The 16,695-nt window shown below is 47.6% G+C and overlaps 1 protein-coding gene across 1 annotated transcript; it reads right to left on the bottom strand.

The window, feature by feature from the left end:
* Positions 1-15,978: 15,978 nt before the first annotated feature.
* LOC136488746 (serpin-Z10-like) lies at positions 15,979-16,458 on the bottom strand. Its single transcript, XM_066485573.1, has one exon. The coding sequence runs from the start codon at positions 16,456-16,458 to the stop codon at positions 15,979-15,981; it is 480 nt and encodes a 159-aa protein (XP_066341670.1).
* Positions 16,459-16,695: the final 237 nt, after the last annotated feature.

Here is a 16,695-nt window from a genome sequence, read left to right as displayed (position 1 = left end):
GGCCGCTGACATGTTTTTTTTTAAATTTCATAAACTGGCTAAAACTTTGAAAAAATGTATAAAATCATAGAAAAATCAGTAAAAAGGAAAATCTAGTTCTGTTAGACTCCACATGAATAGATCTATGCAATAGATACATAATATGTGAAAGGTCTTTGTTTGGTTTTGGTAATTGAGTGACAATTTAGGTGGACTAATATGTGTTTATATGAAATACACATGAGATTAGTCCACAGGTAAATATGTGATGAAGTAGCTCATTGCATATGAGACATGACATTGAGTCATGTGACTAGGTGAAGAAGATCAAGACAAGACTTGGCTTGATGGACCGGTTGCAAGTGTGAAGGGCAAGTCGGAGGCTTTGAAGTGACGGACCGCGTGGCGGTGAAGCTTGAGCAAAAACTTGGCGCCGATGGACCAAGGCACGTGATGATATGAAGTGGATCATATCATTTGTTAATCGTGTTGGTGCATGTGTTGCATCAACATTGGAGGAGATGGAATGGAATGCGCAAGGCAATGGTATAACCTATAGGGCATTTCATTTCACCTGTCATAGGTGTGTAGAGAAGTTTATGACCGGGTTTAGGATAGATGGCCGTACTATCAAGAGGGGCAAACTTGTTTGCGTATCGGTCATCTAGTGCCACTTGAGCGATCTAACATTGCGATATTCTAGGATCGAGTGGCGTGGAAAGAGCAAGTGAAAATCCTTTGAAATTTTTTTCAAAAAAGCTAACACACATGCATATGGTAGTGTACATTTGGTGGTGTTGGCACATTTGCAAAGGAGAAGAAACTTGAGGTTAAAAGGAGAAAGAATAGGGTCACTGTAGTGACCGGACGCTGTCTCTAGAGTGACCGGACGCGTCCGGTAGCAAACCCTAGGCACGGGGGCAGCAGCGCACATGGACTAGATGCTGGCATTGTGAAGCGACCAGACTCTGGCCGCGCAGCGACCGGACGTTGGCTCATGAGTCCGGTCAATCACGCGACGCCTCTGTTGAGCGGGCGCGGCTGCGATCGGACGCTGGCGCAAGGTGCGACCGGACGCGCCTATGCTGCTGTCGGGCAACACGACGCAGCGGTGACCAGATCCTAGTGAGAGTCTGGTCAAGGCGACCGAACACTTCTGGTGAAGAAATGCCAGCTCTGGGAGCTCTCTGGATTAGACCGACGCTGAGGCGTTGCACGCTCCGGTCAGTTGGCTTGGCACGTCCTGATCGAATGGCAGTGCGTGCGCGCAAGTTAGCCGTTGGAGAGCAATGGTTGGCTTCGAACGCAGGGAACACATGGTGTCCATTCTAGCGACCGGATACTAGTGACCAGACGTGTTCTGTCATGTACCAACGCATCCGGTCAGTATGCAGTCAGGCCAATGAAGGGGTATAACGGCTCTATTCTTTTGGGGGCTATATAACCAAGCACTAACCGGCCTTGGGCTGGTGGTTGAGCACCCTTGAGCCTTGGTGGCTTGTGTAGGTGTGCTTGGGAACCCTCTAACTCACTTATGCTTGCAAGAGTGCAAATCGATTGCTGAGTGAGTGATCTCTAGTGTGTTGCTTTGTGAGATTGTATCGAGTGGCACTAGGTGTTCGTGTTGCAAGCTGGTGGTGCTTGTTACTCTTGGAGGTTGCCACCTCCTAGATGGCTTGATAGCTTGTGGCTCCGTCGAAGCACGCAAGAAGATTGTGTGGTGCTCTAAAGAAGTGCTTGTGAGGGGTGTTGTGCTCGCCCCGCGAGGATCGCGAAGAGCAACTCTAGTAGAGCGTGTCATTGAGTTACCCTCACTTTTTGGGGTAGGTTCCTGCGGCGCCCAATGTGTGGGCTAGGTTTGTGAAACACCTATTAGCCGTCGAACCACAAAGTGAGCGGTCGACACAACGGGGACTAGCGTGTTGGCAAACATGTGAACCTTAGCAGAAAAATCACCGCATCATCCTTGTTCTTCCCGTTGGTTTGCATTCCCCATACACAAGCTTGTATTTACTTTCATATATATTGTGCTTGTGTAGCTGCTCTTGTAATTAGTTAGCTTGTGTAGCTTGCTAGTTACCTTCTTGCTTGTGTAGCATAGAAGTAGCTATCTTGCAGTGACTAATTGGCTTGAGTAGCCTTGTTAGTCACATGCTTAGTTTGTATAGCTAAGTAATTTGCTCTCTCTAATTTGGCTTGTGTAGCCTTGTTTTTGAGCATTGCTAGTGAGCTTAGGAGCTTTGTGCTTTTGCTTACTAGTTTGTGTAGGAGCTCCCCCGGTGCTTGAAGTATTAGTTGCATAGGTTTGTGTGACCTTGCTTCTAGAATTGGTTAGGTGAGCTCTAGCTAACCCGGCACCTTTGTTGGCTAATTAGGATCTTTTATAAGGTGCTTGAGAACTTAGATAGAGGGGTGTAGTCTTGGCTAGACTGATAGTTTTAATTCGTATTTGTTTCAGTTAGCCGGCGCGATTAATTTTAGAAAGGACTATTCACCCCTCTCTAGTCCGCCACCTCGACCCTACACGTGGTATCAGGAGCGAGGTCTCTCATTTGTGGTCTTCACCGACCCGAGAGGATGGCAACTAGTGGGCTAGATGATTGTGACACACATTTTTGATGGCACACACTTTGCACGGTGGAAACACCATATGCTTGATCACTTTCGTGCAAAGGGTCCTAAGTTTTGGTGGATTGTCACTAGTGGTCTCACTCATGTCTTGGACCATAGAAATCTAACCAAAGCTCAAAAGGTTCTCTTTGAACTTGATGCAAATGCTTATTGTTATCTAATGGATGCTTTGAGCTTTGAGTTGTTTGACAAGGTGAACCACAAGGGAACCGCCCATGAGATGTGGGAGTCCATCAAACTTACCTTCGGTGATTCCTCCACATGGGATGATGGCAAGTTCAAGCAGGATGAGCCCAAAGAGGAGGCGCATGAGGATGTTGAGCATGACCACAACTTGGTGATTGTGGAAGATTGCTCCACCTAATGGTCAAGTGATGATGATGATCGATCTACCACAAGTTCACTTAACAAGATTGATGGTGATGGTTCATGCTCGGGCTATGATTGTGATACTACTACAAGCTCATCGCCAGATTGCTTCATGTCACAAGGTGACACAAAGGTACAAAGTGCTAATGTGGTTGATCATGTTGATTCATATGATGAGCTTGTTAGTAGACTTGCTAGTATGACCATATCTTTAGAAAATGAGAAAGCTAAAACAATGAAATTGGAAAATGAAAACTCATTTCTAAAGAATTCATGTGAAGAACATAAGTGCTTACTTGATGTTCTTAGAGCTTCACATGATGAGCAAAAATTGGCTCATGAGAAACTTTGTGTATCTCATGAACAATTAATTGAAAAATATGGTTCTCTCATTAAAGTATTTTCAAAGAAACTTAAAAATAATGAGAGCTCATCACATGGGTCAAATGATCAATCACATAATGTTGCTAACCCTTGTGATGTAGGCAAGAAGCATGTATCCCCCTCTTGTGATAATTTATTAGATATGCCATGTTCTTCACATATAGATGCTTGTTCTACTTCTATGTCTTGTGAGACTAACCTTTTGAAGGAGAACAATGAGCTAAAAAGTGAAGTGAAGAATTTGAGCAACAAGTTAGAGAGGTGTTACAACTTCAAAGTCACCTTTGAGCACATGTTGAGCATCCAAAGAAGCTATGGTGACAAGAGTGGCAGTTGGTTTCAACAAGAGCAAACGGCAAGACAAAGAGTGAAAGAAAAATTGAAAGAAAGATGAAGAAGCATGAACAAAAGAAGTTATCCCACTCCATGTGCTACCAGGTGCCATGAAGCGGGACATCTTGCAAATGGGTGCCCAAACAAAGAGAAGCTCAAGTTGAAGAAGGAAGAAGAAAGGCTCAAGCATGCCAAGTGCTTCAAGTGCCACATTCGTGGACACCTCACTTCAATGTGCCCAACCAAGCAATTGGTGAAGCAACAAGAAGAGCCCCAAACAAAGCCACAAGTTGAGCAAGAAGACAAGCCCCAAGTACAAGACAAGATCAACCATGAAGGTGGTGGTGATTTGGGGACGATAAAGAAGAAGAAGACAAGAAGGGGTGGAAGAGCAAGGCATCCAACTCCCATTCAAGATGCCAAGATGATGAGCAAGAATCAAAATGAGAAGAGAGATTTGGCTCACATCAAGTGCTTTGAGTACGGAGATATGGGACACTTTGCCTCAAAGTGTTCTACCAAGCTTAAGAAGAAGGCTCCAGCAATTCATGAGAGGCAAGGCAATGAGAAGCACCACATGAGCAAGGAAGAAAAGGCTCAATCAAAGAGAAAGTGCTACTCAAGCCGGGAAAGGGGCCACATGGCTAATTTATGTCCCCTAGGTAACACTTCTAAGCCTATTTCAATTGATGATAATAATGTGCTTAGAAAGGATGGTAATGGTACCTCTGTGGTTGTTATTGCAAAACATCCCGCTATCCATACTAAGGCTACCCCTAAGTAACTTGAGAGGACCCAAACTAGTTTGGGTACCATCAAAAAGTGGATGATTGTGTGTAGGTACCATCGGCATTAGAGACTTGGTTCAAGTGGTATTCATTTTGTTGATCACATGATTGAGCCAAGTATTGAAGTGTAATGATCATTATCCCAATGCCATGACAAGTTAGTGAAGTCCAAAAGTGCTACAACATACAAAGTGCAATATTCAAGTTGGGGGTATTTCATTGGATATATTTGGTGGCTTGCATATGATTGAGTTGAAGCTTGCTAAAGGTTGATCATGAACTACCAAGGTATATCTCTAAGTTGATCACATTCATTTGGGTGCATATAAGTTGATTGAATTGGATATATATGCATATGTTGCTTGCTATAAGATGTTTGAATGGATTAAATGTTTAGCAATCAAATTTGAGTTGGTTTGAATGGATGAGTTCATAAGATGACTTTTAGTAAGTGGTTTCAATGGATATATGTCTTGTGAAAGTATTCAAACAAGTTGATTTCAAGTTTGATTCACATTTGATGAAGAATAGTTCAATTGTTCAAATTTGTCCTATATTGCAAAATCTGAGCGAACTGTGATGATAGCCATATTTGAGTGATCAAATCTATTTGAATTGGCTTGAGAAATATTTTTCATGCTCTACACTTATGGTAGTAAATGCCGACTTTGGGAGCTCTCTGGATTGGACCAGACGCTGAGGCGTTGCGCGTCCAGTCAGTTGGCCTGGCACGTCCGATCGAATGGCAGTGCTGCACTTGAGTTAGCCTTTGGAGAGAAATGGTCGGCTTCGAACGCAGGGGACACGTGGTGTCCATCCAGTGACCAGACGCTGGTGACCGGACACGTCCGGTTAGCACCAGCGTGTCCGGTTAGTACGCAGTTAGGCCAGTGAAGTGGTATTAGATGTGTTCTTGGAGCCGTTCATGGAGGACATGAAGATACTATGGGAACAAGGGGTCAAGCTGATCGACGCGTCCCTAAAGAAGGAGATCACTCTAAAAGCCATCATCTTTGTCACCATCACCGATTACCCTGGCCTTTTTTCACTGTCGGGGCAGATCAAAGGGAAGACCGGTTGTGTAGGTTGCATTGATGGTACCTGCTACACTTACCTTAATGCATCCAAGAAGATGGTGTACATGAGGCATAAGCAATTCCTCATCAGAAAGCACAGGTACCGAACAGCTATGATGAATAAGTACTTCGACAACAAGGACGAGCCGCAAATTAATGAGCCGGAAAAGATGAGGTAAGCGGGATAAGATTGAGGAACCACCTGGCGCCGTCGTTCCTTTCAAGAAGCAGTCGAGTTTCTTCAAGTACCTATCGTACTGGAAGGAGCTAGATACGCCCCATGCCATTAACTGCATGCACCTGGAGAAGAACGTCTTCGAAAGCACGATTGGTGTCCTGCTAGACATCAAGACTAAGACAAAGGATGGTCTGAAGTCGCGGATGGATCTCGTCAACCAGGGCATCAGGCCTAAAATTCAGCCGACACTGCCGCAGAACAGGAAAGTCGACCTTCCGGGCGCGAGCTACAACCTGATGAAAGATGAGAAGAGGGTTGTGTGCTAGTGGCTTAGGGGTGTCAAGGTGCCGACTGCTTTCTCTTCCAACATCAAGAGCCTGGTCTCGATGAAAGACCTCACACTCACCAACTACAACTCACATGACTGCCACATCATGCTGACGGTGTTCATTCCAATTGTGATCATGGCTATTGGTCTGAAGTATGTGAAAATGCTCATCACATGCATGTCCTACTTCTTTAACCGCATCACACAGAAGGTCATCGATGAAGCTGAGCTGCCTGGCCTGAAACAGTTCATCGCGGAGACTCTTTGCCAGCTCGAGATGTGCTTCCCACCGTCTTTCTTCGATATTATGCCACACCTAATGATGCACATGGTTGATCAGATTCAGGATCTGGGCCCCATCTACCTACACTAGATGTGGACGTACGAGCGGTTCATGTTGACCCTCAACAGATACGTCCTTAACCGTGCTTACCTGAAGGGCTCTATGATCGAGGCATACACAACCGAGGAGGCCATTAACTGCTGCACCAAATACATCCGGGATGGAAGGGCGATTGGCCTGCCCATCCCTCAGCACGAAGGCAGAACCTCAGGAATGAGTTGCACAGGGAGGAAAGTACGCACTGATGTACAGTACGAAACAGTGCAACAAGCTATCACAGCATCCTCCATCAGTTAGTGGTCATGGAACACTATGTTGACAAGCACCTGGAAGAGATCCGCGCCGCTCATGACGGAGATCGCATGGAGAAATGGGTAAAGAAACATCACAAGATCTGTTTCACGGCGTGGATCAAAGAGCAGGACATACCCCATGGAGAATCTGATGAAGCGAGGCTCGCGTCCGGCCCATCCACCCAAATCACCTCGTGGCAAGGGTATGACATCAATGGATATAGGTTCCACACAAAAGAGAAGGACAAGAAGAGCACGGCACTAGAACAGCGGGGTTCGATATGAGGGCATCAACGAGTCGATGGGGCTAACCAGGACATACTTTGGGCAGATTGAAGAGATATGGGAACTTGACTACGGCGGTGACCTAAAGATACCCGTCTTCCAGTGCCAGTTGGTCAAACCAAAGGGGGTTGTCGTGGACGAGTATGGGCTAACCAACGTGGAGCTCCAAAGTGTCGGCTACAAAGATGATCAGTGGGTGCTAGCAAGCCATGCCGCGCAAATAGCCTACTTTGGGATGCCCAAGGACGACAAGAGGCACGTGGTTGTGTCAGGAAAGTAGAGGATCGTGGGAGCTGATGGAGTCCAGAGTCCTGAAGAATACAACAACTATGCAGAGCTCGGGCTCTTTACCGATCATCCACGGAAGATCAAGGCCGTCAAGACCCATGTCAACAAGACCAAGATGATGCCCTGGTTCCGCCTCGACGGTGAGAAGAAGACCATGGGAGTGCCTGCAACAAAATGATATGTATGCCACACATATATGTAATAATGTAGTGACTTAATGATTAACGAGAAGTTTTGTAACTTATTATTATTATAATAGAACCATATATTCCTACACTACTACTACTCTATTACTCCTACACTACTACCACTACTCTACTACCCCTTCTTCCCTACTTCTACTACTATTTCAAATATTTGTACTAATTTTATTAAAGTTAACAAGCACTTTCAAAATAAATATCAATTTTAAAAAGAATTACAAATTAAATATCAATTTTAAAACATTGTAAAAAGAAATTAAACGAGGCATTTCATCAAAATATAAAAAAAGAAAAATTCTTAACCGAGGCGGTCACCTAAAGCCGCCCGCCTCGGTTAATATTAAGTATTAACCGAGGCGGGCACCCTATACCGCCCGCCTCCGTTAATATTAACCGAGGCGCGCACCCTATGTCGTCCGCCTAGGTTAATCGTGGCCTGTATATACTCCATCATCTCCACCAAATTCTCTAAGTCCTTCGGCCGTTTCAAATCGACCCCGAAGGGCTGCCAAATTTTCCTCGCGCCGCCGCCATTGACGTCGCCGAGCTCCTCCACCCCCACCCCCGACCTCGCACGCTTGGAGCTCGGAGTGCTGCCGCCGCCATCGCTGGTGCCGTGCTCCTCCGCCCCCGCCCTCGCCCCCGCCCCCGTCCCCGCCCCCGCCCCCGACCTCGCATGCTCGGAGCTCGGAGCGCCGCTGCCGCCATCGCTGGTGCCGTGCTCCTCCGCCTCCGCCCCCGCTCCCAACCTCACGTGCCTTGAGCTCTGCCCCGGCTTCTTCCCCATCCGTCCCTAGACCTCGCGCCCTCCGTCCGCCGTACGCGGGAACCCTAGCGGCGTCCGCCGTCTTCCCTCCCCGACTCCGTCGGCCGCCGGACCCCACTGCGGAACCCTAGCTGGGTGAGGAGATCCGCTGCCGTCACCTCCTTCACCGGTGCCGAGTTCGTCCACCCCCGCCCCTGACCATGTGCGCTCTCCGTCCGCCGTACGCCGGAAACCCTAGTGGTCTTCCCCAGCTCCGTCCGCCCTTCCGATCTCCGTCCGTCTTCCCCGGCTCCGTCTGCCGCCGTCCGGGCTCAATATCCGGCTCACTGAGGTTCATCCCCTTTTGTTGCATGTGGCATGCCTGTGATGAACCATAGCTTGTGATGTCAATTTTCATTAAAATTGCTGCCTGTGATGCCAATTGGTTGTGATGCTTGTGATGCCACTGCCTGTGATGCCGAACAACTTTTTTACTGAGCATTTGCCACTGCCAGTATATATTTTTGTGATGTTTCTTGATTTTTGTGGGTTTATGCAACTTGTGCACTCACTCTGTCACTCCTATACTGCTGCTGTTCTGAGCCGTGTTTGGTGTGTGGAAACCAGCCAGCTCGGTCTCATTTGCAGGCACAGATGAGGCCCTAATATATGTACACTGCACCCTCTGGATTTATTTGTCTGTCTCCAAGAAAATCCTCTTACTGGAAGCGATGCTGGTCTTGTTGTGCCCCAATATATGTATATACCGCACCACTCTGTGGTTATATGGCACTTGCCTCATTTGCAGCACACGTGGCTAGAAATATGTTGGGCGGGCTAGCAGCACTGCACAGAGATGGCCTTCCCTGGATGGGGATGATAGCTGTTGCTGTCTCTTTTCTTCTCCTTTGTATGATCAGTGACAGTGACCAGCGAACCAAACAGCTGCCTTGGTTCGCTAGCCTGGCTCAGCAAGGTGTAACAGTGACCAGCGAACCAACCAAGCAGCCCCTTCATTTCCTCTCTAGCTGCTGGCTCAACTTGGCTCAACTGCTGGCTGCTACTTCTATACTACTGCTGTTGCTGTTCTACTACTACTCTATACTACTCTAGTGTTGGCTGCTGCTCTGCCCTCTTCCCTATACTACTAAGTGGCTCCTGCTATACTACTGTCCTACTACTCCTCTACTCTTCTCTACTGCAAAAGTGGCTCTGCTCATGTACTACTCCTGCTATTCTACTACTCTACTACTCTCTACTCTACTACTACTCTACTCTACTACTCTCTACTACTCCTACTACTCTATCTACGACTACTACTGTATCTAAGTGGCTGCTGCTCTTAACTACTGGCTGCTACACTTCTCTACTACTCCTCTACTACTACTCTATCTACTATTGCTCTACTAGCTATGTGGGGCTGCCCGCCTCGGTTAACTATTTTTGCCTGCCTCGTTTAAGTTTACTGTAGTAGTGACTCTTACTAATGTTTGAACTTCTCTATGGCGTATGCAATGATGTACTTTTAAAAATGTGCTGAGGCAGTGGCATATGCAATGATGTGAACCCTTTTATGCTGAGGCAGCGGCTATGATGATCAAATGCCCCCCTACTTGTAAGCTGCTAAACTAGGATGGCTTGCATACCATATACAAGCAACCAGTTTAGAAGCAATGGGATGACAATGGGGCAAATCTAAGCCAACTATGTAAATGATTTTTTTGCTTCTAAAATTTTGTAATTTTCTTCTACAATTTTGTACTTTTCTTCTACAATTTTGTACTTTCCTTCAATTTTTGTATCCCTACTCCCAATGTATAATTGAAAAAGCATGTAATTGTGTTTTGAGATGAATATAATGATTTCATTATATATGTTTTGAGATGAATATAACATTGTGTTTATAATTATGAAATGTCCATATAACTCGATTTTTCTTAGCTTCCAATGGCGAACGAGCCTACTGAAAAATGGCGCGAGCCTACTCTTGATGCGTGTGATGAAGGCTCGTCATCAGAGTCAGGCGGGAGCACCGAGTACGAGAGCGAGGAGCCCCTAACACCAAGGCCGCAAATAAGGCCTCGTGGAGAGGAAGAAGATGATCCGGACTTTGATCCGAGGGGCGAAACACGATGTTCTTGCGCGGAGGCACGAGCGAACGATCCGAACGAGGATACCGAAACATCAAGGCTTGAGGTACGTACTTGCAGCAGTGCACGTTAATAAACACAACGTTCGAGGGCCTTGCGCAAGTGTATGATCAATGCGAGTTCTTGTCCTCGACAGATACCTGTGGTGCCTCGTAGTCTGGAGTTCAAAGCGGGGGAAGAAGCGGTGGAGGAACCACCCGCCCCTCCTCGGGCACTTCTTCAACCGCAACGGCCGGTGGCAAGCCACAGTTGAAAAGGGGCCAACACGGGAGGCACTAGATGCGCAATAAAATGCATGCGATACACCAGCTGGGGCTGTAGGGAGAGCCCTTGGAGCCAAAGACTGTCATCGGCACCTTCAGCAACCAATGCTCCTGTATAGTCATGGAGAAGGTGGCTATCACATATGATAATTGGAAGGACGTCCCAAACGACATCAAGGGAACTATGTGGGGAGAGGTGAAGAGGCGGTTCACGTATCCAGCGCTAGGGCTATGATGAAGAAAAGTGCAAGGCGGATGTGTTGTATGTTGCAGGCAAAGCGCTTCGCAACTTCAGGTCCATGCTCAATAAGTATTACGTGAAGACAGGGAAGACACCCATTCGAGCATTATAATTTCATCACGTGTGACGTCTGGGAAGCCTTCGTCACTCAAAAACAAACCGACGAAGCAAAGGCCAAGGGGGAGAAGTTCTCTGAGCTCGCAAAGAGGAACGTGCTCTACCACCACCTGGGCATGACAGGGTACGCCGCTAAGAAGGTGAAGTGGCGAGAGGAAGAAAGGGCGGCAGCTGAGGCTGGGCGGCCGAATCCGTACGATGGCCTTGATGAGAGGTCAATGGACTACCTTTATGCCCGTAAGCCGAAAAAGTTGAAGGAGGGCAAGACCAAGTTCAAGACCCGTAGACCGAGGAGGCAGAGAAGAGGATTTTGGCGGTCGCTGTGGCTGAGCAGAGCGGGTCGTTCGAACCTTGTAGAGAGAGGGACGTGCTGGCCGAGGCCCTGGGAAACCCCAAGCACCGCTACCGCGTCCGTGGCGTATCCTCAAGAAAGAGCTAGAAGACCATGGAGTCCTAGCAGTCCGACATGAGCTCGTACCACATGAGGCAGGCGTACAAAGAAGGGCTCGTCCAGCAAGGCTAGGATGAGGCAATGATGAACTTCGTCATGGGGTCGATACAAGACGCATTCACGAGCAACGACCCCAAGATGGTGGAGCTGAGGACGCAGATGTTTCGCTAGGCTGGCTTGCTGGTGCCATAGGGTGAAGCCACCGTACAAGGGCAGACGATGGTGCCGCTGACCGGAGGACTCCTCGGGTACCCGGTCGACGATATCGTGAAATGAACGCCCTGCACGCTCGTGGTGCCCTACGGCAGGATGATGTCAAAGAAGAAGGAAGTGGCCAGGGGAGGGGCACTGCCACCCGAAAGCGGAAACATGTATGACAACAAGCCGATCCCGCCCGACTATGCCAGGGTGGATGTGATGTGGACCAACTCGGAATTTGACGATGATGAAATCGACATTCCCACTCTAGAGGGGATCAGGTACCTCCAAGGTGTTATCGGCTCTGAAGTACTCTGGAACAAGAGCGACATTATCTTGGACGAGCCAACGTCATCACACCCCTCATAACCCTCGCCTAAGACTACGGCGGCGATGACAACTACGGCGGCGATGACAATGCTGGCCCAGGCAGCAGTCCTCTAGGCGATGACGACTACGGCGGCAATGACAACAACAATGCTGGCCCAGGCAGCAGTCCTCCAGGCAGTCCTCCTAGCATGAGCAATCCATAGGGAGGTACAGGGGCAGCACCGGGCAATGTTACACCGCCTGGAAGTGGTCCGAAGGAGGGCAAAGGGCAATGTCCTCCCGCGCCGAGGAAGCCTGCAGAAAAAGAGGAGACCATACCCACCCACCACACCAAGACGAGTTGGGTAGCCTATCAACTAGCCAACGAGTACCAAAGCTCAACTTTGTTTGAAAGGTATGCTACTGGCAAGCATAGTCAAAGTATAATTTATGCGGAGATGCTAGCAGACTTTTTCACTCCCTAATATCTCAAGCATAGGCCGCGAACACCAGTGTCGATTTGGCCCCTTTCGGATGATTGCCCCGACAACTACGAGCATGGGAAGTTCATGGTGACCAGTTGCCAGCTCATCAACGATGAGCCGTGGGAGGTGAGGAGGTTCCATCTCTGGTACATGGAGGCGGCGAAAGTAGGCCTGCGTACTTTCGTTGTGAAGGTCCCGACGAAGTACTTCCACTTGCCCGACGATGTTCAAGTCGTCGTAGATTTCCATGACATGCATAGGCAACTGCGCCACAAGGACCTCGACGTCGCTCAAGTGACCCTGTTTGCCCTATAAGTTAAACATGATTTTCACCCCTTTGCATCGCTGTAGGTACTTTAGGAAGAAACTAATAATGCCATGACGACTTGTCCTTGCAGGATGCAATCCTATGTATGCAAGCAAATGGGTATAAATATTATTTATCTCTCTCTGATGCATTTAACCTAGAGGGTCATTTCGGGTTACGATATACCGGACACTAATGAAAAGTTGATTAACTTGAACCCGCAAGAGAGAGAGCAAGCTCGGGCAGAACTGCGCAACGAGTTAAAGTATAACGCGGGAAAGTACATGTACAGAGCCATGAGGAAGCTCAGGGGGAGGAGATGGGTGTATCCTTGCCGCCCACCAGTTCGAGTAAGTCAAAAGGATACTTGGAACATATATGTAGCTACTAGGATCAACACTTTTCATATTTGAAGATTTGAAATATGTATTGTTTGAATGGTGCAGCGGGGGCATCATGGGCCACTGGATTGCATTTATGATCTATCCTCATGATGGAAGGGCCGTCGTATTCGACTCTTCGCGGGAAACAAACAAAGAAGGGTACAAGGACTTTCAAAGCGCATTGCGATAGTAAGTGACGGTACTTATTCTTTTACACTTAACATACGTGTTAAATTTGTCGTTCACACTAGTGGTTTTCGTACAACACTTACAAGAAGTATGTGGAGGATCCCGAGTGCCTCGATCGAAGATCTGAGAAGAAGAAGAAGAATCGCACAAAACTAAAAATCAGGCGACAATTCCTGGTACGTATCAAAAGTCGTATGTGCTACTATATCGTGCATGCTCTCTATATGTGGATTATATATGTCATGCATGCTCTCTATATGATTGTGTATTATATATCGTGTGGTGCTCTAAACAACATCCTAGAACAGTATTATGTGGATACTACGTTTGCGAGTACCTCAGAGGCAAATACAGCCACAGTAGCGAACATTTGTAAATTTGTCATGGACTCCTGCGTGCATGTTGGGCGACCGTTTTTCAACGAGGAGGGCGAGTTAGCGACTGTGGAGAAGTACGAGAGGCTCAGAAACTGGAGCAACATGCTACGCGTCCCAGATTACATGTTGCCAGACTTTGGAGTAGGGAAAGAAAAGAACCAGTGAACATATGACATATGTTTGTAACGTAACTTGATTGTTCGATCGTATTTTGGTGTTAACTTGAATGATGTGATATATGTTTACGCTGTGTATGCGTATTTGGGTGCTTTGATCTTTGTTTAATTTAAATTTAAATTCAAATTCAAAATAAAAAAAATATTTTTTAATATAGAAAATCTTTAACCGAGGCAGACAATTAATAACAACCACCTTCGTTAATTGTTTAATGGAGGCGGGCGTCTTTAACCACCGTCTCGGTTAATATGTTAACGGAGGCGGGCGGTTAAGGGCGTCCACCTCGGTTAATAAGTATTATCTGAGGTGGTTGCCTTAAGCCGACCGTCTCGGTTAATCGATTAACCGAGGCGGGCAAAGCAACCGGCCCGCCTCTGTTAAGTTTACTGTAGTAGTGTATTCTTTTGGGGGCTATATAACCAAGCACTAACTGGCCTTGGGCTGGTGGCTGAGCACCCTTCAGCCTTAGTGGCTTGTGTAGTTGTGCTTGGGAGCCCTCTAACTCACTTGTGCTTACAAGAGTGCGAATCAATTGCGAGTGACTGATCTCTAGTGCGTTGCTTTATGAGATTGTATAGAGTGGCACTAGATGTTCATGTTGCAAGCCGGTGGTGCTTGTTACTCTTGGAGATTGCCACCTCCTAGACGGCTTGGTGGCTTGTGGACTCCATCGAAGCACGCAAGAAGATTGTGCGGTGCTCTGAAGAAGTGCTTGTGAGGGGTGTTGTGCTCGCCCCGCGAGGATCGTGAAGAGCAGCTCTAGTAGAGCGTGCCATTGAGTTACCCTCACTTTTTGGGGTAGGTTCTTGCGGCGCCTAACGTGTAGGCTAGGTTTGTGAAACACCTATTAGCCGCCGAACCATAAAGTGAGCGGTCGACACAACGGGGACTAGCGTGTTGGCAAACATGTGAACCTTAGCAGAAAAATCACCGCGTCATCCTGTTTCTTCCCGTTGGTTTGCATTCCCCATACACAAGCTTGTATTTACTTTCATATATATTATGCTTGTGTAGTTGCTCTTGTAATTAGTTAGCTTGTGTAGCTTGCTAGTTACCTTATTGCTTGTGTAGCATAGAAGTAGCTCTCTTGCGTGACTAATTGGCTTGAGTAGCCTTGTTAGTCACATTGCTTAGTTTGTGTAGCTAACTAATTTGCTCTCTCTAATTTGGCTTGTGTAGCATTGTTTTTTAGCATTGCTAGTGAGCTTAGGAGCTTTGTGCTTTTGCTTACTAGTTTGTGTAGGAGCTTCCCCGATGCTTGAAGTACTAGTTGTATAGGTTTGTGTGACCTTGCTTCTAGAATTGGTTAGGTGAGCTCTATCTAACCTGGCACCTTTGTTGGCTAATTAGGATCTTTTATAAGGTGTCTGAGAACTTAGATAGAGGGGTGTAGCGTTGGATAGACCGATAGTTTTAATTCCGTATTTGTTTCGGTTAGCCGGCGCGATTAATTTTAGAAAGGACTATTTACCTTCTCTAGTCCGCCGTCTCGACCTTACAATATGACATGCTTTAGTTTAAAGTTTTTGTTGTAGCTGTAGATCTATATGTTTATGTGTTTAATTCACAAGTGCAGCTACTATGCTCTAATTATGGCGAAATTTTTATAATAGGCTAATCATAGTATGCTTAAGCTATGCTAAAAATTTCAGATTCAGGGAGCACATACGACTTAGTCTAAACCTAAACTTTCAGCTCTGTTAGCACGTATGATTCTGCCCTTCCGGCCTTCCCTAGTCATCTGATGCAATAATGTGGGGGTGGAGGGCTGGAGGCGGAGGTCTACTCTTCCTTAGAAGGGTCAAGAACATGACCAGAAAAGACAACGGCGCCTGACGTCTCCTCCACGATGAAGAAGGCGAACGGGTGCTCGGCGACGAAATCCACCGGCTTCGGCGGTGGCGGAGAGTCATCATACAGCGAGCAACCCATATCATCGCACTCCACGGTGACCGCTGCTGCCTCGCTCCCCGCCTCGGTCATCTCGATAACTGCCTTGTGGATACATGGCTGACAAACACGCGACGCTCGTCTTCCTCAAGGAGCATGTCGGTCATGTTCGCCTCCGCTTCATCGAAGGGCAGATGAAGCCCCAGATGTTTAAGGTCCTAGGCGACTATTCTTGTCTCAAAGCTCAGCTTGAACTTCGGCAGCCGGAACTGGCCGACGGGGACACACTTCAGCGGCAGATGGTCGTGGAAGAACTTCGGGGACGACGCTATCTCCTCTACCATGCCTTGCAGACCCTTGCGGTCGTCGGGGAGGAAGACACACATGCAGAACTTGGGTAGGCTGTGGTAGAGCATCCAGTCCCAGTTGGACTCGTTCATCATCTCGTAGGGCAGCTTGAGCACCTTGAACCCGGAGTGGCAGTCGATGTACTGGTACGACCAGCTCTGCAGGAAGGGCACCTCCACGGAGCTCCCGTCCAGGCGGGGGAACTCGCGGTCGACCGTGTCCTCCTTGTCGAAGGGGTCGCGCCACTCTCCCTTGAAGTAGATGGCGTTGGCGACCACGTGCACGGTGTTACGATTGTTGTCCTCTGGGTTTAAGACCTCGGTGATGAGGTTTCTGGTGGCCTTGGCCATCCAAGCATTGATCTGCTCTCTTGATTTTTTTGGCTTTGAAGACACAAAAAAGGACAGAGATTTTATGGGATCCTAGACCAGGGGCGAAGCTACGTTCACGCATCGGGGTCGGCCGTTCATGCATCGGGGTCGGCCGACACCGATGGTTTTGCGATCACCTCAAATGCCCAACGATTTTTGTCCAGCTTGGACCCCGGTAAAAAATATGTGCGACCCCGACAGACTTGCGGCCGAGCA

The sequence above is a fragment of the Miscanthus floridulus genome, chromosome 10 (genome assembly GCF_019320115.1).
Source record: "Miscanthus floridulus cultivar M001 chromosome 10, ASM1932011v1, whole genome shotgun sequence".
NCBI lineage: Eukaryota > Viridiplantae > Streptophyta > Magnoliopsida > Poales > Poaceae > Miscanthus > Miscanthus floridulus.
Note: the sequence above shows the minus strand (reverse complement) of the source record. Positions and strands in the feature narration are given on the sequence as shown.